The sequence below is a fragment of the Lipotes vexillifer genome, unplaced genomic scaffold (genome assembly GCF_000442215.2).
Source record: "Lipotes vexillifer unplaced genomic scaffold, Lipotes_vexillifer_v1.1 scaffold570, whole genome shotgun sequence".
In the NCBI taxonomy this organism is placed as follows: Eukaryota; Metazoa; Chordata; class Mammalia; order Artiodactyla; family Lipotidae; genus Lipotes; species Lipotes vexillifer.
In genome coordinates, this window is record NW_006777801.1 from 2,202,531 (window position 1) to 2,228,044 (window position 25,514).

The window sequence follows — 25,514 nt, forward strand, 5'->3', positions numbered from 1 at the left end:
AAACATTTTATGAAAATTCAAAGGAATCAAAATTGCCGTAACATCTTTGAAAAATACAAATAAAGTGGGAAAACTTACACTTTCTGATTTCAAAACATATTATAAAGCTACAGTAATCAAGAGAGTACGTACTGGTAAAATAACAGGCACATAGATCAACAGAAGATGTCAAAAGTCCAGAAATAAAGTGTTACATGTATAGTCAACTCTTTTTAAGCAACAGTGCCAACATACTTCAATAGGGAAAGGATAGTCTTTTCAACAAACAGCGCTGAGACTATTTGATATTCAAGTGCCAAAAGATTAGACTGTTAACTTCACACTATACACAAAAATTAACTGAAAATGGATCACAGACTTCCAGAAAGGAACGTAGGAGAAAATTCTCTTGACTTTGGGTTAATCAAAGAGGTCTTAGATATGACAACAAAAGCATGATTCAGAAAAGAAAAAAAATGGTAAATTATACTTCATCAAAACTAAAGACTTTTGCACATCAAATGACACCATTAAGAAAATGAAAAGACAAGCCATACACTCGGAGAAAATATTTGCAAATCACGTATCTAATAAAGAACATGTATCCAGATTACATCTGGAACTCTGCCTGCCAATGCAGGGGACACAGGTTCGATCCCTGCTCTGGGAAGATCCCACATGCCACGGAGCAACTAAGCCTGGGTGCCACAACTACTGAAGCCTGCGCGCCCTAGAGCCCATGCATCAAAACAAAGAGTAGCTCCCACTCGCCGCAACTAGAGAAAGCCTGCACCTAGCAAAGAAGACCCAACACAGCCAAAAGTAAATTAAAAAAAAATCACACAATACCAAGTGTTGGTGAGGTTACGAAATTGAAATTAATACTACAGTGAGACACCATTATACACATAGTTATATTTTTTAAAGCACACGATACCAAGTGCTGGTGAGGTTGTAAAAGAACCAGAGCCTTCATACATTGCTGGGGAATGGTGAAGTCACTTTGCAAAAGAGTTTGGCAGTTTCTTAAAAACATAAACTTACCATAAGACTCAGCAATTCCACTGCTCAATATCTATCTGATATATGTTTTCTACATGAAATGAAATTAGAACATTTTCTCACACCATATACAGAAATAAACTCAAAATGGATTAAAGACTTAAATGTTAGACTGGAAACTATAAAACTCCTAGAAGAATACACAGGTGGAACATTCTTTGACATAAATCATAGCAATATTTTTTTGGATCCATTTCCAAAGGCAAAGGAAACAAAAGCAAAAATAAACAAACGGGACCTAATTAAACTAAAAAGCTTTTGAATAGCAAAGCAAACCATCAACAAAACGAGAAGACAACCTACTGACTGGGAGAAAACACTTGCAAATGATATGACCAATAAGGGGTTAATATCCAAAATACATAAAGAGCTCATACAACTCAACATCAAAAAAACAGTCAACCCAATTAAAAAATGGGCAGAAGACCTGAATAGACATTTTTCCAAAGACATACAGATGGCCAACAGGCACATGAAAAGATGCTTAACATCATTAATCACGAGAGAAATGCAAATCAAAACCACAATGAGACATCACCTCACCCTGTCAGAATGGCTATCATCAAAAAGACCACAAATAATAAATGTTAGCAAGGATGTGGAAAAAAGGGAACCCTGTGCACTGCTGATGGGAATGTAAATTGGTACTGCAACTGAAGAAAACACTGTGGAGGTGTCTCGAAAAACTAAAAACAGAACTACCATATGACCCAGCAGTTCCAATACATCCAAAAAAAACAAAAACATAATTCAAAAAGATATATGATTTATGTCATAGAGTGTTCTGCCTATGTTTTCCTCTAAGAGTTTTATAGTGTCTGGCCTTACGTTTAGGTCTTTAATCCATTTTGAGTTAATTTTTGTGTATGTTGTGAGGGAGTGTTCTAACTGCATTCTTTTACATGTAGCTATCCAGTTTTCCCAGCACCACTTATTGAAGAGGCTGCCTTTTCTCCACTGTATACTCTTGCCTCCTTTATCAAAGATAAGGTGACCATATGTGTGTGGGTTTATCTCTGGGCTTTCTATCCTGTTCCATTGATCTATATTTCTGTTTTTGTGCCGGTACCATACTGTCTTGATCTGTAGTGAGGTGGATGGACCTAGAGTCTGTCATACAGAGTGAAGTAAGTCAGAAAGAGAACAAATACCATATGCTAACACATATATATATGCAATCTTAAAAAAAATGGTTCTGATGAATCTAGGGGCAGGACAGGAATAAAGACACAGACACAGAGAATGGACTTGAGGACACGGGGAGGGGGAAGGGGAAGCTGGGACGAAGTGAGAGAGTGGCATGGACATATATCCACTACCAAATGTAAAACAGATAGCTAGTGGGAAGCAGCTGCACGGCACAGGGAGATCAGCTCGGTGCTTTGTGACCATCTAGAGGAGTGGGATAGGGTGGGTGGGAGGAAGACGCAAGAGGGAGGGGCTATGGGGGTATAAGTATGCATATAGCTGATTCACTTTGTTACACAGCAGAAACTAACACAACACTGTAAAGCAATTATACTCCAACAAAGATGTTTAAAAAAAAAGATATATGCACCCCAATGTTCAGAGTAGCATTATTTACAATGGGCAAGATACAGAAGCAACCTAAGTGTCCATCAACAGGTGAACAGATAAAGAAGATGTGGTGTATATATACAATAGATTACTACTCAGCCATAAAAAAAGATGAAATTTTGCCATTTGCCACAACATGGATGGACTCGGAGGGTATTACGTTTAGTGAAATAACTCAGAAAGAGAAAGACAAATACAGTATGATATCACTTATATGTGAAATCTAAAAAAATAAAACAAACTGATGAATATAACAAAAAAGAAACAGACTCGGATAGAGAGAAACAGTGAGTATGACTGGGGAGAGGAAAAGGGGGAGAAGCAAAATAGGAGTAGGGGATTCAGAGGTACAAACTACTATCTATAAAATAAATAAGCTACCAGGATATACTGTACAACACAGGGAATGTAGCCTATATTATATAATAATTATAAATGGAGTAAAACCTTTAAAAATTGTGAATCACTATGTTGTACACCTGAAACTTATATAATGTTGTAAATCAACTATACCTGAATTTAAAAATATATATATGTGGAAAAAGAAACTTTGTTGTATGAGACAAATAAACCCTTTTCTTGTTTAAGATAATATGGTGAGTTTTGCTGTTGTTATTGTTTACCTGCAGCTAAATAACCTTCAAAGACCATATTTACTGATCTCTACGTAAAGAAACTAAGCATCACTGTTGTGATATTACCAAATCAGTATCTCTCTCCTGCCAAGCACACTGCTTAAGATATTCCCAAATATTTTCCAAGGCTAGCTTGACTTCTCTTAAACTGCCCGATTTCTTCTTCCTTTCCTTTTGTTTCTCATTCCACAAAGCCTAAAAATAAGTGTCTTCCAGCAACAGTTACAATTAGGAATTCCCAGACCCAAAAGAAACAGAATGAGCAGCTAGCTTTCATTTAAATTGTTCAGTCTATGATCTGACCTCTATATCCCTTTTTTAGCCCTTGGCATGTGTTAATTTCCTAGACTGCCTTTCACAATTTCTATAGAGCAATATTCTTCTTGCTTAATAATGCTGCCATGGGATTTCCCTGGTGGCACAGTGGTTAAAAACCCACCTGCCAATGCAGGGACACAGGTTCGAGCCCTGGTCCAGGAAGATCCCACATGCCACAGAGCAACTAAGCCTGTGCACCACAACTACTGAGCCTGCGCACTAGAGCCCGGGAGCCACAACTACTGAGCTCGTGTGCTACAACTACTGAGCCCGCGTGCTACAACTACTGAAGCCCACGCGCCTAGAGCCCGTGCTCCGCAGCAAGAGAAGCCACCACGATGAGAAGCCCGCACACCACAATGAAGAGTAGCCCCCGCTCGCCACAACTAGAGAAAGCCCACGTGCAGCAACAAAGACCCAATGCAGCCAAAAAAATTAATTAAAAAATAATAATAAATAATGCTGCCTTTTTCTAAAAGCATAGATTCGCTGCCACATAGAAACAGCTGTATTTAGTAAAGAGCTAAATACTGTATCAATTTGACTTGGCCTTTTATCCTAAATATCCGCATTAGGTCATGAACAGAAGCCAAATTTATCATCTCAGCCGCCTTTGCAGAGTAATGAAAAATTAAGCAATTAAGTCAATCAGCAAGAATCTTACTGTTACTACTAACTTTTCTACTACTCTTTCTATTTCTAAGTCATAAGTTTATAATATCTTTCAAAAGATCAACTTCCTTCAGTAAACTAAAATAGGTCATAAAAAATAAATTCCTTTTGTAGATCCTTCGGTATATCCTTTTGTAAGATCCTCATATACCTTGCTGCCTATATGGTCTAAGAAATGACATATATACAACTGAGTAGATTTTTAGTTAAAGAAGGGAAAAAATAATTATGGCACAATCTAGCTTTTCTCTAGAGAGCTAAATGAAATAGGAAAAGACATTAATATTATAAATAAAGACACTGATATTAACTGACAACTAGCACAGGTTCAATACAAAATAAGCTAGAAAATTATTATTTAAAATGATAATGAACTCAGAATGAAGGCATTACAAGTCAAGAAACTTAAAACACTACTAACCAAACATCTATCGTAATACAACTTGTACTAGTCTACTTTTTAAGTTGACTATTTTTGTTCTATCTTTATATAGCTTAGTCTAATTAGAACAAATTTAATATAGACTAATAGAAAAGAAGCCTACTACTGAAAGACACCTCAAAAAGTGAAGATAACTACTGGAGTTTCATCATATTTAAACATTTTAGCCCTTGGCATGTGTTAATTTCCTAGACTGCCTTTCACAATTTCTATAGAGCAATATTCTTCTTGCTTAATAATGCTGCCACGAGATTTCCCTGGTGGCACAGTGGTTAAAAACCCACCTGCCAATGCAGGGACACAGGTATTTGTATTGTATTTCAATTATGATGGAGTATATTAGATAATCTCTAAATCCTCAGCATCAATTTTTTTTAATCTGTGAATCGAAAATTATATACAGTTCTACATGAGAAACAGAAGACATGCCACAGACATTGTTATTTAGCTATTAACTTCTACTTATTTTAGTGAATTATGAAATTCAAAAGTAAATGACATTTTGTTTTAAAAACAACTTGAATCTTGCTTTACTACAAATTAGAAAACAAAGACATTTAATAAAATACAAAATATTCCAGAAAGAACACCAAACCTTGAAAAAATCTTCAAGCTGTTTACTGTTATAAAGAGCAGGAATATTGGCAGAGAACTGTAGCAGATCTTCAGCACACTGTCTCCTCTCTTCAATAACAGTTTCATCAAATCGTCCTAGAATTAAATACGAATCAACACTTAAGGAAAGAAAGAACAAACACTGATTTATGTTAGTTTATGTTCACAATTTAGAAAGCAGCAGCAGGCCTATCACTGCTTATTTGCTCTGCTTATCAGGCAACCTTCTGAAGTCAAATCTAGTCTCTACAATTGGAATCAGTACTGCTCCCACCAGAAAAGAAAATAATGCTTCTGATAAAACAAGAGGCAGAGGTGTCAACTAGTAAATAAATAATGCAGTGATAATCTAAAGCCTGTCAATATAAAAACCTTACCATTTAAGAAGCTGGTAATTTGAAACTAAAGTTGAAAGCAGAATTAATAAAGAACTCAAATGCTTTTCTATAGTAATTTAATACTGTAATTACTCGTATAATTTTCCCTTTCCCACTCTTTTTTGATTTATAAACGGAGCTGAAGAGAGAAAATTACAAGAACATCTGTATGTCAGTGGGGTCAAAAACCTCAGCTTGAAGCAAAAAGCTTTCAAGCCAAATTCCATGTGTGATGCTGTCAGTGTACATGAAAGCACACTTGTGAGAAAAAAGAGAACACACACAGCACAGTGAGCTCTGGTTTGCAAGGTGATCGAAAGGTGGTTTTCAAAGAATTTTTTTTAATGATATATACAGTTTGAATGCTGATAAGACATTTTCAAATATGACCATTTTGTACTACTCTCAGATAAGATTACCAGTTGGCATTTGTCACATGTCATGTATCATACTGATTGCAATTTAGGTTCAAAAAAATACAAAATCAAAAGAGTAACACATCCCATACTTAAGTGGCTTTGCAAAATGTTAATAGAAAACTGAGGTATAAAGAGATTCCTAGTTATAGGCACCACAACTTACTGGAAATAAGTCAACTTCTTTGCAGTTGTCACTACAAAGAAGCAAATGAAAGAAAGGGAGGAAAAAAAGAAACAGATGGATTAAAACAGAGCCCTCACTTGCTTTAGTTAAAGCATTAAACTACATCTGAGAGTACAAAGAGAAAAGAGGCTACTTTTGCAGTGCCACACTTCCTGCAGTAGCTGAATAAGTATTTAATATAACTATAAAGTAAGGAAATTTATTTTTTACTTTTTAAAATATCACCTCTATTTTCCACCCACTCAGAAACACAATTAATGATTAAATTTTGGTTGTTAACTAAATTTGTGCCAACTCTCTACTCTCCCTTGTTTATGGGGAAATCTGTTTCAAAATGCTCAACTCTATTGTAAAAACACATAATTACAAAAAAGATGTTCTAAACTAGGAAATGTCACATCTAATTCAACATACTTTAATTTAAAACCAGCCCTTATGTGTAAGATTATACTATATCCCAGCTAAAAAACTTGACATAATAATTAGACTTTGTGGAAAATAACAGATTGAGGTTCAAGCATTTTGATTTTAATCATGATATCACCTTAAAATGGTTAACAATGTTTTATAGAAAGTGAACAGGTTTTTAAAAGTCTATGGAATGTAAATAAGCAAGGTAGCATGATCACATTAAAAATGCTTGTCAACCTAAAGATAAAAAAGAGAGAGAGAGAGAGAGTCCTAGTTATACTACCCACATCAAGAATTTGAAACTGAACCACTAAATACCTCAGCTCAATGTGTCTCATGCTTATGGTGAAATGTCTACTTCATGATAACTAAAAGAAATGGTTTTAGAGTTAGACCTGGGTTCAAACTACTTGCTCTATCATTCACTAGCTATAAAATCTTAGGCAGATTATTTCCTAATTTACAAAACGGAGAAAATGAGCAATGTACTTAAAATGAGCAGTTCCATACCAGGCACATAGTAAGCACTTAATAAACCAATCATGGTGTCTTTAAATCTTCAAATACCATCATAGTGTCTGGCATACAGAACATGCTAATATATTTTTGTTGACTGTATGAGTGAATAATAAAAGCACAGAAATACTTTCTAACACAAAGAACTATCTTACAGTGGAACATTCTATCCTAGAAGATAGTCATCTTTTACCGATAAGAAATTTTAAGGATTTCCCTGGTGGTCCAGTGGTAAAGAATCCGCCTTCCAACCAATCCCGGGTCGGGGAACTAAGATCCCACGTGCTGCAGGGCAACTAAGCCGTGCACCACAACTATTGAGCACGCATGCCACAACTAGAGAGGACGCGTGCCACAAACTACAGAGCACATGCGCTCTGGAACATGCATGCCACAACTACAGAGCCCACGCACTCTGGAGCCTGCACGCCACAACCAGAGAAGAGAAAACCTGCACACCACAACTAGAGAGAAGCCTGCGTGCCGCAACGAAGATACCACGTGCCGCCAGACCCGACATAGCCAAAAAAAGAAAGAAAGAAAAAGAAATTTTAACAGTGGGTCCATAAACAACCCCCTATGCTTAATGGATGGGTTACAACAATCCTACAAAACTCCACACGTGTGTCCACAGATACATTTTTCTAGGGAAAAGATCTGTAACTTGTATCAGCATCCTCAAAGAGCCCAGGCCCAGTAAAGGTTAGCAGGCAAGCGGCAATCAATCAGAGGATTCCTAACATTCAGTATGCTACTTCATTTACTTCGGGATAGCCAGCTGTTATCCCCATATCTGTTCTCGCCTTCTTTCTAAGTAAAATAATCCCCAATTTCTAACTAGGTACATGGCGGCCCAGGGGGAAAAAAAAAAAAGGCTACAATTTCCATCTTGCCTTGCAGTTACATGTGGACACGGACTAAATTCTGGCCAATAACATATAAACAATAGCTATTCTGCAGATTACCAGAAATCTCTTTAAGAGACAACTGATATACACCCTCACCTCCCCACCTCCTGCTTTTTCTTCCATCTCCTTTTCCCTTTCCAAGAAGGACTATGATGTGGGAGGTTAAAAATAATATAGCAACAAGGCAGGAGCTTGGATTCCTGATTACTTTGGAGCTGCCCTGCCTCCTATGCTGCCCTGCATAGCCTACCTCCAGAGCTTATGCCATGAGAAAAAAATTGACGTCTATCTGGTTTTAAGTTTTGTCACAAGTAACCAAACCTAATATAATCCATTATCCTAAATCTACTTTCCTATTAGTTCCCAGTTCATACGCAACAATTACATTAAATTAAATTCTTCCAATGACCAAAAACACATCTAAAATGACGCCGCTAGCATACTTATCAATAATATTATCTGGAAACAAACTTCTAAGAGCCCTAACATGTAGAGCAAATTCTGTGGCCTGAAAACAATCTAAGATATTCAATCTTGGGGAAAAAAACCGCAGGCCAAACAGGTTAAAATGACAGCTAAATGTCCATTATTCCTTGTTTTGCCTAAATAAGAAATTAAGTATGCATCGGTGCTTATGATTATTGTCCAACATATTTATCCTTTAAACAAAAAAGTAAACTGCAGTACCTGTAAATTAGTATTTATGTGAGCATCTGCAATCTCAGAACAGAAATCCAGAAAATGCACACATTATATTATGCTTCAACCCACAAGACCACCTGATATTATCTTTAAATGAACTAACAACTTGTTGAAAAATTTTAATGAAAAACTTCCTAATATTTGATGACATCCTAAAAAAGTCTCATTTACTGGCTGAAACAAATACATAAAAATTTAGCTGCTTTAATCCTAGTGTGATCAATGACTCATCCCACCTCCCTATTAAACTAGATTTAAATGCTTAAGCAACAAGCATATCACTTCTAAATAGAATAAACATGTCAAAAGTGTGTCTTTGTTATATTTCTATTGATCTATGCATTTCTATTCCACTAAACTTGGACAAGCAGAGATGAATTAGAACATTTTTCAGAATGGAGTAAACCCAAAATTAAAGGCTAATGCATTAAAAGGTTACACTGAATCCTATCATCAGAACTAATATGATGAAAGAACATGCTCACTTCTTTGTTCCTAAGATATTTCAAAATAACAACAACAAAAAACAGTATTGGCAGCACAAAGATAAGCAGATGAATTTTAATACAGTAACTACTGGCCCTAATATATGTTACAAAGCCACCTAATTTGAAAATTAGATTAAGAGTTAGCAAGATTCTAATGGTAGACAACACACTAATGGCTATTTTCAAATTGTTAATCTTTTAATATCATCAACCTCCCTTAAAAGGCAACAACAAAGAGAAATTAATAAACAGGTGCTTCTCTTAACAGTGCTTTAAATTTCCAATCACAGGAATGGAAATTTTTTTATTTTCCTGTGAACAGAGTAGAAAATTTATACGTAATTGTGATAGAAAATGTAAAACAAATTTTTCCTGAGGTTTATTATACAATATTACATACTATATTATTTGTGTGTGAGTATGTATATATTATCTTTAAGCCACTCCACCACCTCCAAATTACTGAACAGTAGTCTGCTATTAAAAGCTGCAAAAGGAAAGTTAAACTAAAACCTTCTAACAAAGCTGGTAAAGCATCGGAAATAAAGTCTCTCTCTTTGATTTATAAGCTGCCTTTGAGATTTTCTCTATGTCTTTTTAATTACGTAGAACAACTCCTGAAAGCAGCGTTCACAACTTTTTTTAAATGCAAATGTCGGTGACCAAAAACTGATTATAAAAAACTAAAAGTTATCCTTGACCAGTAAGAAACTAGCCAGAAAAGCTTGGTGCTAATTCTTAACTGTATTAAAAATTCATTCACAGAGTAAAAAGAAAAAGAGGGAGGCCAACGTTCTCAGGTGTGAATTCCCTCTAGTCAACAGCACCAAGAACATACCTCTAGTTAAACAAGCTGGATTTAAGGCTCCGAGAAAGTATACTATGCGGAACCCTGAGGCATTTCACTAAGAGGGTGTTAGAAAGGACTTACAGGATTTGAGCCTGTGTTAGGTGCTTTGGGGAAAGATTCAAAGAAGTGGGGCTTTGTTTGCCCTGGCTTGGATGCTGTCAGGAAGTAGGAGTAATTCTATGATTCTGTTAATTCTATCTAATTCTATGATTCTATGATTTTAATAAATCTTACTATGAGGCAAGAAGAATGAAGAGAGGCTAAGGCTGTGATTTATAAGAAAAAAAGCTGTAGTCATCACGATAGCCAGGATGAAGATATGCTTAATCATTTTTGTGACTTGAAAAATGTTTCTGTCTGTGTTCAGACATGATTACAGAGTGGTCTCGTCTTAGTCTTGATCCAAGGACACAGAGTGACCTTGTCTAATGTTCCTGTTCTGTGAAACTGCTTACGTTCAACAGCAGAACAGCACAGCCAGGCCAACTTTAAGAAACACCAAAGTCAACCAAATAGGTAGTGTCGGGCCAGCTCTTTCTTAGATCTGTCAGGAACGGCTTTGCCTTTCTCACAGGAAATCATAGTGTGAGGAGAGATGTAACAAAGCAAACAAAAAACAATGATCTAATCATGAGAAAACAATCAGATCAAGATTGTGAAACCTACAAAACAACTGTCTCATACTCTTTAAAAATGTCAATGTCATGAAAGACCAAACAAAATGCATAAGGAATAGTCTAGATTAAAGAAACAAACCTAGAGGCATAATCCTGGATCCAAAAAAGAAAAGATCTAAAAAAAACATTTTTAGAATAACTGGAAAAATCTGAATATTGACTACATATTTGATAATAGTATTATATCAATGCTAAATTCCTTGAGTGCTAAATTCCTTGTGACTATAGGGGAAATATGGGAAGTAGGGATGAAATGTCACAATATCTGCAACTTATTCTCAAGTGGTTCAGTAAAAAAATGATACACACACACACAGAGATACAGGAAAATGTGGCAAAATGTTCATCAGTGAACTTGGACAAAAGGTATGTAAGTGTTCACTACACTGTTCTTTAGGGTCTTTTGGTAAATTTGAAAATTCTACGAGTTAAAAAAATTGGAGAAAAATAAAATGAGTTGTGTCATATTGGTGAGATGTAGAGCCACAAGGGGAAAACAACTAACTCAGCCTAAAGGAAACAGAACTTCCTAGAAGATGAGACAGCTAAAAATCTTAAAGACTAACCAGGACATTCTCAGTGAACAGTGCAACACTGAAGAAGGAGACAGAGAAAGTGCGGTATATTAGAGGAAAGGCAGACTGAGCAACAGATGAGAGCTAACAGTAGCTGACGTTGTGTCAAGCACTGAGCTATACACACTACAGATATGATCCTCAGAACAGGAAGCTATAATCCCTAACTCACCAATAACAAAATAGGCTCAGACGTTAATTTGTACAAGATCACACCGCTAAGTAAATAATGGAGAGAAGATTTGGGCCTAAATCTATCTGACTCCAAAAGGCATGTTCTTTTCACTGTAACACTAGAAGAGTAACTACATATCCAATGGTTCTGTAAATTACAATAGGACTCTCTTTTGCAGCTGAGGCTTATGTACTAAAAATGTGAGAATAGCTAAAAGACAGATGATTAACCAACACTTCCCTCCACACAACCACAGCTGCTGCCTGCAAGGTTCACTGCAACTATAAGTATTACAAATGGACTGTACCATTTATTGAAAGAGATAAATTGCTCACTTACTAAGATTAATAAGAAAACTTCACTCTTTAATATATAAGGATGTGGAGAAAAGCTGAAAATAATCCACTAGCAACAGACAATAATAGCCAAGAACCTCAACCAATTCAGAAGCCACTCCCTTTCACCCAGTGACAAGCTTATTGTTTAAGAAGCCGGGCTGTACATCTCCCAACATTAAAGTTACAGCTACTTGGGTGCAGTTAAATTCCACAGTACAGAACGTATAAGGCAGAAAGTAAAAATATCCCTCCACTCACATCATCATAGGTTATACACATTAGGTATGACTTCATACAAATATGTATGTCTATTTAAACACAGATGGGATCTTACTAAACATATTGCTATGCAACATTTGTTTTCTGTATCTTAACAATATATCTTGGACATCTTTCTATATCAGGCTATCTCAAATAGCTGCAGAATTCTATTAATTGGCTAAATTATGGCACATCCATAGAATCACACAGTGAGAAAATTCAGTGTCAGTACTGAAAATACTTCAAGGAAACCCATGTGTATATACATATATGTGTGTTCATATATGTGCTGTGTGTTCTCAAAGTTTGGTCCACAGACAGCTGGGGGTCCCCCCGAGGGCCTTTTAAGGTATCAACAAGGTCAAAACCATTTTCATAATAATACCAAGACAGCAGTTGCATTTTTCACCACATTGACATTTGCACTGATAATCTAAAAGCAATGGCAGTAAAACTGCTGACCTCTTGGCATGAATCAAGACAATGACACCAAACTATACTTACTAGTACTCATCATATTCCTTATTGCCACTCACTCATATTAAATTTAAATGCCAGTTTCACATGAGAATGTCCTTGATGAAGCAGTAAAAATTATTAACTTTATTAAACCTCAATCCTTGAGACCATTTCTATTTTTTTTCTTTATTTTTAGCTGCATCGGGTCTTAGTTGCAGCGTGCAGGCTCTTTGTTGTGGTGCGCGGGCTTCTCTCTAGTTGTGGCGTGCAGGTTTTCTCTTATGTAGTTGTGACGTGCAGGTTCCAGAGGGCTCTGTAGTCTGTGGCACGTGGGCTCTAGTTGAGACGTGAGAGCTCAGTAGTTGTGGCACACGGGCTTAGTTGCCCCGTGGCATGCGGGATCACAGTTCCCTGACCAGGGATCGAACCTGTGTCCCCTGCATTGCAAGGTGGATTCTTTACCACTGGACCACCAGGGAAGTCCCTGAGACCATTTCTTTTTAAAAGTCTATGGGTAAAAAAAAACTATAACTACTCAGACTTGGATATTTGACAGATATTCTCTCAAAAATAAACAAACTGAGCCTAACACTTCAAGCAAAACAACCAATGGCATTGTTTTCAGTGATAAAATTCAAGCTGTCAATTCACTATAAGCTTGACAGCTTTGCAATACTTTAAAAATTTCCTTTAGAGATCTGTGATGATATTAACAATTTTTGATATTATATAATGAAATGGGTCAACATTTTCAAGATCTGCATAAGTCAAGGAACCAATCTTTTTCAAATGATCAATGCATGATGTTACAAGCTCATGCATAAGTAAAATATCCATTCAAATCTAAGACAGACCAGATGGATTTTTTTTTAATTTTTTACACTTTTTTTTTTTTTTTTGCCTATATTGGGTATTCGTTGCTGCACATGGGCTTTCTCTAGTTGTGGTGAGTGGGGGCTACTCTTCGTTGAGATGTGCGGGCTTCTCATTGTGGTGGCTTCTCTTGCTGAGAAGCACGGGCTCTAGGAGCGTGGGCTTCAGCAGCTGCAGCATGCAGGCTCAGTAGTTGCGGCACGCAGGTCCTAGAGTGCATGGGCTTCAGTAGTTGCAGCGCGTGGACTCAGCAGTTGGAGATCACAGGCTCTAGGGCGTGTGAGCTTCAGTAGTTGTGGTGCGTGGGCTCAGTAGTTGTGGCTCACAGGCTCTACAGCACAGACTCAGTAGTTGTGGCCCATGGGCTTAGCTGCTCTGCAGCATGTGGGATCTTCCCGGACCAGGGATCGAACCCATGGCCCTGCATTGGCAGGCAGATTCTTAACCACTGCACCACCAGGGAAGTCCCCAGACTAATGGATTTTAATACAACAAAGTACCAAAGGTTCACTGACAGGGTTTCAGATTCCATAATGCAATTAAACCTTTAAGAAATTACTGCTGTGGGGGGCGGGGTCAAGATGGCAGAGTGGGAAGACGCAGAGATTGCATCCCCCCACAACTAGGGCACCTACCAGATGCTGGTGCGGGACCTAAACACCCAAGGGGACAGGAAGAACCGCCAAGTGATAAGGTAGGACATAGCGGGGAGCAAGGGGGAGGAGAAGTAGAGGCCGAACAGGAACAGCACCCCTGAGGGGTGGCTGGGGGAGGGACCCAAGCCTTCAGAGACCCTTGGGGGTTCAGAGATCAGAGGGGAAAGCGGCTAGCATTTCCCCTGCCCAATCGGGCCCCAGGAAGCCTGCTGGGGTCCCAGGCCTGGTCCTCTGCCCTCCAAGGCCACTCCTGGCCATGTGGGTCCTGGGGGCATGGGAGGGACAGGGGGGAAAGAAGAGGAGAGGCGAATGGGGAGGGACCCTCAGGGATCGGAGGATCAGGGAGGGAATGCAGCTTGCATTTCCCCACCTAGGCAGGCCCCGGGAGGTCTGATGGGCTCCCCAGCCTGGTCCTCTACCTTCCAGGGCGCCCTCCAACCGCATGAGCCGTAGGGGCATGGGAGCAAGGTGGTGCGGGGGATAGGAGAGAGGAAGACAAGGGACCCTCCAGGAATGGAGGATCGGGGGGAACGTGCCTAGCATTTCCCCTGCCCACTCGGGCCCAGGGAGCCTGCTGGGGTCCCAGGCCTGGTCCTCGATCATCCAAAATCCCCTCCAGCCATGTTGGTCCTAGCGGCGTGGCGGGGGGAGGGGGGAAGAAGAGTAGAGGCGAACGGGGAGGGACACTCTGGGATGGGAGGATCAGCGGGGAGAAGCGCGGCTAACATTTCCCCAACCAATCCGACCCTGGGGACCCTGCTGAGGTCCTGGGCCTCATCACCCACACTCTGAGGCCAGAGGTACTCTAGGGCCCCTCTGGCTGCACTGAGCCTATGCCCCGCCCCCATCCTCCCAGGGCCCATGAGTCCGAAACCTAGACCCCACCCCCACCTAATCCACACCCCTGCCTAAGCCCCACCCCCCACAGCCAAGGCCTTTTCTGGTTGTTTTTCTTTTCCCTCTTTCTTGCTACTGTGGTTCTGGTCTTATCTTCTCGTTATTGTTTCATCTATATTTTTATTTTTTCTAACATATCTGTTAGTTTTCTAATCTTATTTTATTTTTTACTCTTTGTTATTGTCTCCTCCCTTTTTTTTTCTTTGCCACCCCACGTGGCTTGCAGGATCTTGGTTCACAGGCCAGGGGTTGGGCCTGAGCCCCTGTGGTAGGAGCTCCGAGTCCGAACCACTGGACTAACAGAGAACCTCAGACCCCAAGGAATATTAATCAGACTGAGGTCTCCCGGAGGTCCTCATCTCACCACCAAGACCTGGCTCTACCCAACAGCCTACAAACTCCAGGGCTGGAAGCCTCAGGCCAAACAACCAGTAAGACAGGAACACAGTCCCACCCATAAAAAAAGAACCAAAAAACAAAAATGAGACAACAAAAAACCATGTTACAGATAAAGGAGCAAAGTAAAAACCTACGACCAAATAAATGAAGAGGAAATAAGCAACCTACCTGAAAAAGAATTCAGAGTAATGATAGTACAAATGATCCAAAATCTCAGAAACAGAATGGAGGCACAGATCAAGAAAATACAAGAAATATTTAAGAAAGACCTAGAAGAACTAAAGAACAAACAGAGATGAACAACACAATAAATGAAATTAAAAATACACTAGCAGGGGCTTCCCTGGTGGCGCAGTGCTTGAGAGTCCGCCTGCCGATGCAGGAGACGCGGGTTCATGCCCCGTTTCGGGAGGATCCCGCATGCCGCGGAGCGGCTGGGCCCGTGAGCCATGGCCGCTGAGCCTGCGCGTCCGGAGCCTGTGCTCCGCAAATGGGAGAGGCCACGGCGGTGAGAGGCCCGCATAACGCAAGGAAAAAAAAAAAAAAATACACTAGCAGGAATCAACAGCAGAATAACTGAGGCAGAAGAATGAATAAGTGAGCTGGAAGACAGAATGGTGGCAATAACTGCCAAGGAGCAGAATAAAGACAAAAGAATGAAAAGAATTGAAGACAATCTCAGAGACCTCTGGGACAACACTAAACGCACCAACATTCGAATTATAGGGGTCCCAGAAGAAGAACAGAAAAAGGAAGGGTCTGAGAAAATATTCAAAGAGATTATAGTCAAAAACTTCCCTAATGTGGGAAAGGATATAGCCACCCAAGTCCAGGAAGCACAAAGAGCCCCATACAGGATAAACCCTAGGAGAAACACACCAACACACACATTAATCAAACTATCAAAAATTAAATTCAAAGAAAAAAATATTTAAAGCAGCAAGGGAAAAGCAAAAAATAACATACAAGGGAATCCCCATAAGGTTATCAGCTGGTTTTTCAGCAGAAACTCTGCAGGCCAGAAGGGAGTGACAGGGTATACTTAAAGTAATGAAAGAGGAAAACCTACAACCAAGATTACTCTACCCAGCAAGTATCTCATTCAGATTTGATGGAGAAATTAAAACCTTTACAGACAAGCAAAAGTTAAGAGAATTTGGCACCACCAAACCAGCTTTACAACAAATGCTATAGGAACTTCTCTAGGTGAAGAAAAAGACCCACAGAAACAAACCTAAAGTAATTAAGAAAATGGTAATAGGAACATACATATCGATAAATACATTAAATGTAAATGGATTAAATGCCCCAACCAAAAGACACAGACTGGCTGAATGGATACAAAAATAAGACCTGTATATATATGCTGTTTACAAGAGACCTACTTCAGACCTAGGGGCACATACAGACTGAAAGTGAGGGGATGGAAAAAGATATTCCATGCAAATGAAAATCAAAAGAAATGTGGAGTAGCAACAGTCATATAAGATAAAATAGACTTTAAAATAAAGACTGTTACAAGTGATAAGGAAAGATACTACATGATGATCAAGGGAGCAATCCAAAAAGAAGATATAACAATTTATACACCCAACATAGGAGCACCTCAATAAATAAGGCAAATACTAACCATAAAAGGAGAAATCAACAGTAACACAATAATTGTAGGGGACTTTAACACCCCACTTACAGCAACAGACAGATCATCCAAACAGAAAATAAATAAGAAAACACAAGCTTTAAATGACACAATAGGCCAGATAGATTTAATTGATATTTATAGGAGAGTCCACCCAAAAGTGGCAGAATACACTTTCTTCTCAGTGCACACAGAAGATTCTCCAGGATAGATACATCTTGGGTCACAAATCAAGGCTTGGAAAGCTTAAGAAAACTGAAATCGTATCAAGCATCTTTTCCAACAACAAGGCTATGAGATTAGAAATCAATTACAGGAAAACGACTGAAAAAATCACAAATACATGGAGGCTGAACAGCGTGCTACTAAATAACCAAGAGATCACTGAAGACACCAAAGAGGAAATAAAAAATACCTAGCAACAAATGACAATGAAAACACGACAACCCAAAACCTATGGGACATAGCAAAAGCAGTTCTAAGAGGGAAGTTTATAGCAATTCAACCTCACCTCAAGAAACAAGAAAAATATCAAATAAACAATCTAACCTTACACTTAAAGTAACTAGGGACAAAGAAAACCCAAAGTCAGTAGAAGGAAAGAATTCATAAATATCAGAGCAGAAATAAATAAAACAGAAATGAAGGAAACAATAGCAAAGATCAATAAAAGTAAAAGTTGGTTCTCTGAGAAGATAAACAAAATTGATAAACCTTTAGCCAGATTCATCAAGAAAAAAAGGGAAAGGGCGCAAATCACAAAAATTAAAAATGAAATAGGAGAAATCACAACTGACACCGCAGAAATACAAAGGATTACAAGAGACTACTACAAACAACTATATGACATTAAAATGGACAACCTCAAAGAAATGGACAAATTCTTGGAAAGGTACAATTTTCCAAGCATGAACCAGGAACAAGTAGAAAATATAAACAGACCAATCACAAGCAGTGAAGTTGAAACTGTGATTAAAAATCTTCCAACAAACAAAAGCCCAGGACCAGATGGCTTCACAGAATTCTACAAAACATTTAAAGAAGAGCTAACACCTATCCTTCTCAAACTCTTCAAAAAAAAATTGCAGAGGAAGGAACACTCCCAAATTTGTTCTATGAGGCCCCCATCTCCCTAATACCAAAACCAGAAAAAGATATCACAAAAAAAGAAAATCACAGATCAATATCACTGATGAACGCAGACACAAAAATCCTCAACAAAATACTAGCAAACAGAATCCAACAACACTTTAAAAGGATCATACATCATGATCAAGTGGGATTTGTCCCAGGAATGAAAGTATTCTTCAATATATGCAAATGAATCAATGTGATACACCATATTAACAAATTAAGGAGTAAAAACCATATGATCATCTCAATAGGTGCAGAAAAAGCTTCTGACAAAATTCAACACCCATTTATGATAAAAACTCTCCAGAAAATGTGCACAGATGGAACCTACTGCAACATAATAAAGGTTATATATGACAAACCCACACCAAACATCATTGGTGGAAAACTGAAAGTATTTCCACTAAGACCAGGAACAAGACAAGGATGTCCACTCTTGCCACTCATTCAACATAGTTTTGGAAGTCCTAGCCATGGCAATCAGAGAAGAAAAAGAAATAAAATGAATACAAATTGGAAAAGAAGTAAAACTATCACTGTTTGCCGATGACATATTATACATTAAAAATCCTAAAGATGCCACCAGAAAACTACTAGAACTGATTAATGAACTTGGTAAAGCTGCAGGATACAAAATTAATGCACAGAAATCTCTTGCATTCTTACACACTAACAATGAAAGATCAAAAGGAGAAATTAAAGAAACAATCCAATTTACCATCGCAACAAAAAAATACCTATGAATACACCTACCTAAGGAGGCAAAAGACCTGTACTCAGAAAACTATAAAACGCTGATGAAAGAAATCAAAGATGACATAAACAGATAGGAGAAATATACCATGTTCTTGGATTGGAAGAATCAGATTTGTGAAAATGATTGTACTACCCAAAGCAATCTGCAGATTCAATGCAATCCCTATCAAATTACCAGTGGCATTCTTCAGAGAATTAGAACAAAAAATTTTACAATTTGTATGGAAACACAAAAGACCCTGAATAGCCAAAGCAATCCTGAGGGAAAAAAACATGGAGCTGGAGGAATCAGGCTCCCTGACTTCAAGCTATACTACACAGCTACAGTAACCAAGACAGCATGGTACTGGCACAAAAACAGAAATATAGATCAGTGGTACAGGATAGAAAGCTCAGAGATAAACCCACACACACATGGTCACCTACTTTATGACAAATGAGGCAAGAACATACAATGGAGAAAAGACAGCCTCGTCAATAAGTGGTGCTGGGAAGACTGGATAGCTACATGTAAAAGAATGAAATTAGAACACTCCCTAACACCATACACAAAAATAAACTCAAAATGGATTAAAGACATAGATGTAAGACCAGACACTACAAAACTTTTGAGGAAAACAAAGGAAAAACACTCTTTGACATAAACCACAGCAATATCTATTTTGACCCACCTCCTAGAGTAATGAAAATAAAACCAAAAATAAACAAATGGGACCTAATGAAACTGAAAAGCTTTTGCACAGCAAAGGAAACAATAAACAAGATGAAAAGACAACCCTCAGAATGGGAGAAAATATTTGCAAATGAAGCAACAAAGGACTAATCTCCAAAATATACAAACAGCTCATGGAGCTCAATATCACAAAAACAAACAACCCAACCAAAAAATGGGTGGAAAACCTAAATAGACATTTCACCAAAGACGACATACAAATGGCCAAGAGGCACATGACAAGATGCTCAACATCACTAATTATTAGAGAAATGCAAATCAAAACTACAATGAGGTATCACCTCACACTGGTCAGAGTGGCCATCGTCAAAACATCTATAAACAGTAAATGCTGGAGAGGGTGTGGAGAAAAGGGAACCCTCTTGCACTGCTGGTGGGAATTTAAATTGGTACAGCCACTATGGAGAACAGTATGGAGGTTCTTTAAAAAACTAAAGATAGAACTACGGTATTACCCAGCAATCCTACTACTGGGCATATACCCTGAGAAAACCATAGTTCAAAAGGACACATGTACCCCAATGTTCATTGCAGCTCTATTTACAATAGCCAGGACGTGGAAACAATCTAAATGTCCAATGACAGACAAATGGATAAAGAAGATGTGGCACATATATACAATGGAATATTACTCAGCCATAAAAAGGAACGAAATTGGGTCATCTGTAGAGATGTGGATGGACCTAGAGTCTGTCAGTCAGAATGAAGTAAGCCAGAAAGAGAAAAACAAATATCATATAGTAACACATATATGTGGAATACAGAAAAATGGTAGAGACGAACCTATTTGCAGGGCAGGAATATAGACGTAGATGTACAGAACAGACATGTGGACCCAGGGGGTGATGGGGAAGGTGGGACGAATTGGGAGATTACAATTGACATATATACACTACCATGCGTAAAACTGATAGCTAGTGGGAACATGCTATAAAGCACAGAAAGCTCAGTTTGGTGCTCTGTGACGACCTAGATGGTTGGGATGGGGGGGCGGGGGAGGGAGGTCCAAGGGGGAGGGGATATAGGTAGACATACAGCTGATTCACTTCATTCTACAGCAGAAACTAACAAAATATTCTAAAGCAATTATACTCCAATTTAAAAAAATGTTAATAAAAGAATAAAAAATTACCGCTGTCTACTCAGTCACAGAAAAGAATAAATTTTGCCATATGTAACAACATGGATGTACATGGAAAGTATTATGCTTAGTGAAATAAGGCAGAGAAAGACAAATACTGTATATTTTCACTTGTATGTAGAATCTAAAAAATAAAACAAACAAATGAGTATGACAAAACAGAAACAGACACACAGATACATAGAACAAACTAATGGTTACCAGTGGAGACAAGGTTGAGGGGAGGGGCAATATAGGGGTAGGGAATTAAGAGGTACAAACTACTAGGCATAAAATAAATAAGATACAAGGATGTAATGTACAGCACAGAGAATATAGCCAACATTTTATAACTTCAAATAGAATATAATTTTTAAAAATATCAAAGCACTATGTTGTACACCTGAAACTAACATAACATTGTAAATCAGCTAGACTTCAATAACAAAAAAAAGAAGGAATTTACCACTGTCAAGCTCTATGTATCAAAGAATATCTTCAATTATCTGAAGAGCTATTAAAATACTCCTCCCTTTTTCAACTACATCATCTGTGTGACCCTAAATTTTCGTCATATACTTCAACCAAAACCATCACCACACACTGAATCCAGAAGCAGATATAAGAATCAGCTGTTGGGACTTCTCTGGTGGCGCAGTCGTTAAGAATCCGCCTGCCAAGGCAGGGGACAGGGATTTGAGCCCTGGTCCGGGGAGATCCCACATGCCACAGAGCAACTAAGCCCGTGCACCACAACTACTGAATGTGCGCTCTAGAGCCCACAAGCCACAACTACTGAAACCCTAAAGTGCGCCTAAAGCCCATGCTCCGCAGCAAGAGTAGCCACCGCAGTGAGAAGCCCACACACCACAACGAAGAGTAGCCCCTGCTCGCCTCAACTAGAGAAAGCCCGCACACAACAAGGAAGACCCAACGAAGCCAAAAATAAATAAATAAAATTTATTTTAAAAAGAAAGAATCAGCTGTCTTCTTTTAATACAGGTACTGGAGGGTCGCAAAAGTAAACTAATACTACTCCTCTAGTTTTTTTGCTTTGGAAAAATCATTTTTCATAAAAATATTAACATGTTTTTATTCTTAATTTAGTACAATAATATTTTTAAACTTCTAGTATGGTAAATATTAAGAGATACAACCAAATAAACAACAGTCCTTCAAGCTTCAATAATTTTTAAGAGTGTAAAGGAGACTTCTGAAGCCAAAGCGTCTAATAATCTGATAAATATCTCTTATGTAGACATGAGAATAGATATGTAGTAAAATTTACCGAAAACAGGAAAAGGTATATTCCAAATTGTCCTCCCCAGACTGGTCAAATTTCTACTCTTCCTGTATCTATTTCCCCATAGTAGCTATAATCAAACTTTTAAACTTCTGCCATGAGACTGACTTTTTTTTTTTTCGGGCTGCATTGGGTCTTTGCTGCTGTGTGCGGGCTTTCTCTAGTTGCGGCGAGCAGGGGATACTCTTCGTTGTGGTGTGCGGGCTTCTCATCGCAGTGACTTCTCTTGTTGCAGAGCACGGGCTCTAGGTGCGAGGGATTCAGTAGTTGTAGCACACAGGCTCAGTAGTTGTGGCTCACGGGCTCTAGAGCGTAGGCTCAGTAGTTGTGGCTCATGGGCTTAGTTGCTCCACTGCATGTGGGATCTTACCGCACCAGGGCCCAAACCTGTGTCCCCTGCCATTGGCAGACGGATTCTTAACCACTATGCCACCAGGGAAGCCCGTGACTGACTTTTAATATCATTGCCTATAACTACTCCAACTCTTAAATCTTCACTCATTTTCTTTTTGCTCAATTTATTTTTCAAGCATTTATATGTTAGGCATGGTCCTACATGCTGAAGATATATCCATAAGTAAGAATAAAGCAGTCTCTAAACAACACAGCTTAGAGTTGAAAGGGGGAGGAAAAGACAGTTAAGTACAACATGAGGGAGGTTTCTTTACTTTCAGAATACAAAAATAAAAAACCTTTTTGATGTGGATTTAGAAGTATGATTCTTAAAACTCCTCAGATTAGTCAATTTTTTTAATTATTTGCATCTTCATAATAAAAGTAGAGTGTCACAAGATTTAAAAACTTGACAGTAAGAATGCCACATCCTAAAGCACTTCTGGATCATGATGCTCACTTCAACTATGAGACTCTAAGTTTCTTAGAAGACAGAAATTGAGTCATTGTATCCACAGTGCTTATTTCTAAAATGTTTCTTGAATTAAATGTGCCCATAAAATTTCCAGATAATTAAGAGCTAAACTGAAATTTATCAGAGGAGACTCTATTAATAACAGATTTGCAGCATGTAACCACCTGCAACTTTAATCAGGACAGGTGTCAAGAAAAAAAGTAGGGAACCATAGATCTTGGATAGTAACTATGAACAAAAGGCAACAGAAATGTGGAGTACCAATGGAATGTCTGGACTCAAAGGCCAAAAGCAAGCAGTCAAAGGTTAATAGCCTATGATAACAAAGAGTTTGTGGATCCCCCTAATGCTTAGTAGGAGAACGGAATGAATGGATGGACCCATCAGGACTAATGGTCCTACTGCTAGTGACCAGCTGCCCACATCCCTCAATTGTTTTTCACCTTTTTAATTATGCAACCAAGATACTTCTTCCTATTACTTATATTTCAAAATATCACTATATATCATAAATTGTTAATATTCAGTGTTTATTAAAATTAAATAATTGTAGCAAGAAGCTTTCAATGACCACTTTATCCTAGCATAAATGCCACTGATGTTGCTATACTATATAAGATTCTCTGTATCTTGTGCCCAGATCTCAAGGAGCTGTTAAAACGTGCTGAATATCCTGAGGAACCAGGTGTGTAGCTCAGTTAGTACTGTGGTCCTGCAATCAAATCAGAATGAAGAAATCCCTGTGCCACGTGGACTCTTAGCCAATGGAGACAAGATAACATCAGATCATCCAGAATTCTTCTAAAATGAAAGACAGTAGGGTTCAGTCAAGAGATCAAAACCACACAGTAATTTGAACAGGAAAAGTTTAATATAAAGAATTATTAACCATGACAATGGAAAAATGAAACTCTAAAGTGAAAAGAGAACTCTAAAGAATACCCCAGGGTACCCAAGGAAGAAAAAAATTGGAAGGGGGAAGCACTCCCCAAGGTTAGGACTCAGATCTTCTTGGAAAAGGTATGGTTACAGCCACTGGATGCGGGAGACATTTGCTGGGTTTCCCGGGCCAGAACTGGTCCACAGTTGCCAGGAAAGACCCCTGCAGACTTCAGAAGGGACAAGTCTGGTGTGTGGGCAACAAGAGAGTCACAGTGCTGGGAGCCCACTCACAAGCAAGGTAATGCAAGGCCTGGGAGACACAGTGACAGTGTTGGGAAGGCCACAGGAAATGATTTTCTGAAGTAATAAAGGCAGGCCAAAGCTGTCAGACATGCATGGAAAAGGAGAGGGGCATCAAGAATCTGTTCACCTGCAGGGCAACAAGGCCTTAGGTCTACAGTGTCCCTGTCAGGAGGGGTACAGGGTGCTAGCAGGCTGAAGCTGAGAGGCAGGTACACAGAGGAAGTCAGAGAGTCTGAAGCCCATTCTCCAATAGGTCTGGGGGACCTTGGTGTGCTTAGCTAGATGGCCATCAATTGGCTGGGGCTGCAAGCTTATCGGGAGCCTGAGCTCTAGGTATACAGCTGAGGCAGATGCCTCTGGCAACGGTGCAGCAAAAGCAAAATGAAAAACAAAGCCCATAGAACACTGTAAAGAAGAAGAAAAGACCTGACCCTCCCACAATGCCCCTCCAGTGTCCTCTACTGTGAAGCTTAACTGCATACTCACTGTAAAGGAAAATGCTTATAGAGTCCAACCCATTAATGCAGAACAGAAAATGAAAGAAGCGACCTGAAGGGGAACTCCCTGGAGGTCCAGTAGTAAGGACTCTGCGCTTTTACTGCCGAGGGCATGGGTTCAATCCCTGGTTGGGGAACTAAAAACCTGCAAGCCGCGCAGCATGGCCAAAAAAAAAAAAAAAAAAAAAAGAAGGGACCTGAAGCTAAGAGGCAATAAATGGATAATTGGCATGGCTTCTTAAAACCAAGAAGTACCAATGTAAGAGCCCCAGGAATTCCAGGGTGATCCTGAAAGGCAGCAATTTCCCCAATGTTGATGAGAAATATAGTTGGTATCAGAACATACTCTATAAAGCCATTATACGAAAATCAACATGGTATAGAAACAGGAGTTAATGTAAGAATAGACAAATAAATGCCACAAAAGAAAAAAACCTTTAATTCATGGCAACGCATATGAAAAGTATAACAAAGATTTCACTAGGAAAAATATGGATTATTTAATAAATGATCTTATAACAGATACCTAACCATCTGAAAGAACAGTAAAATGGAGTATCATCTGACATCCCATTCAAATATAAATTCCACATGGATATTAAAAAGAACTTTTTAAGCTATAAAAATCATCTTACAAGCAAATGTAGGTATGGGAGACCTTTCTAATCAGGACCAAAACTGCAAAATCTTGGCAGGGAGGTTAGTGGAGGGGCATGCAAGAATAGAACTGAAGGGCTTCCCTGGTGGTGCAGTAGTTGAGAGTCCGCCTGCCGATGCAGGGGACGCGGGGTGTACCCCGGTCCGGGAAGATCC

The 25,514-nt window shown here is 38.8% G+C and overlaps 1 protein-coding gene across 5 annotated transcripts in view; it reads right to left on the reverse strand.

Moving 5' to 3' along the window:
• Nucleotides 1-25,514, reverse strand: part of RPS6KC1 (ribosomal protein S6 kinase C1) — a 223,850-nt gene that overhangs the window by 150,550 nt on the left and 47,786 nt on the right. For all 5 annotated transcript variants that reach the window (XM_007451293.1, XM_007451294.1, XM_007451296.1 and 2 more), the window contains one exon: nucleotides 5,282-5,397. In XM_007451293.1, coding sequence (XP_007451355.1) covers nucleotides 5,282-5,397 — 116 coding nt within the window. The remainder of the gene's footprint in view (nucleotides 1-5,281; nucleotides 5,398-25,514) is intronic.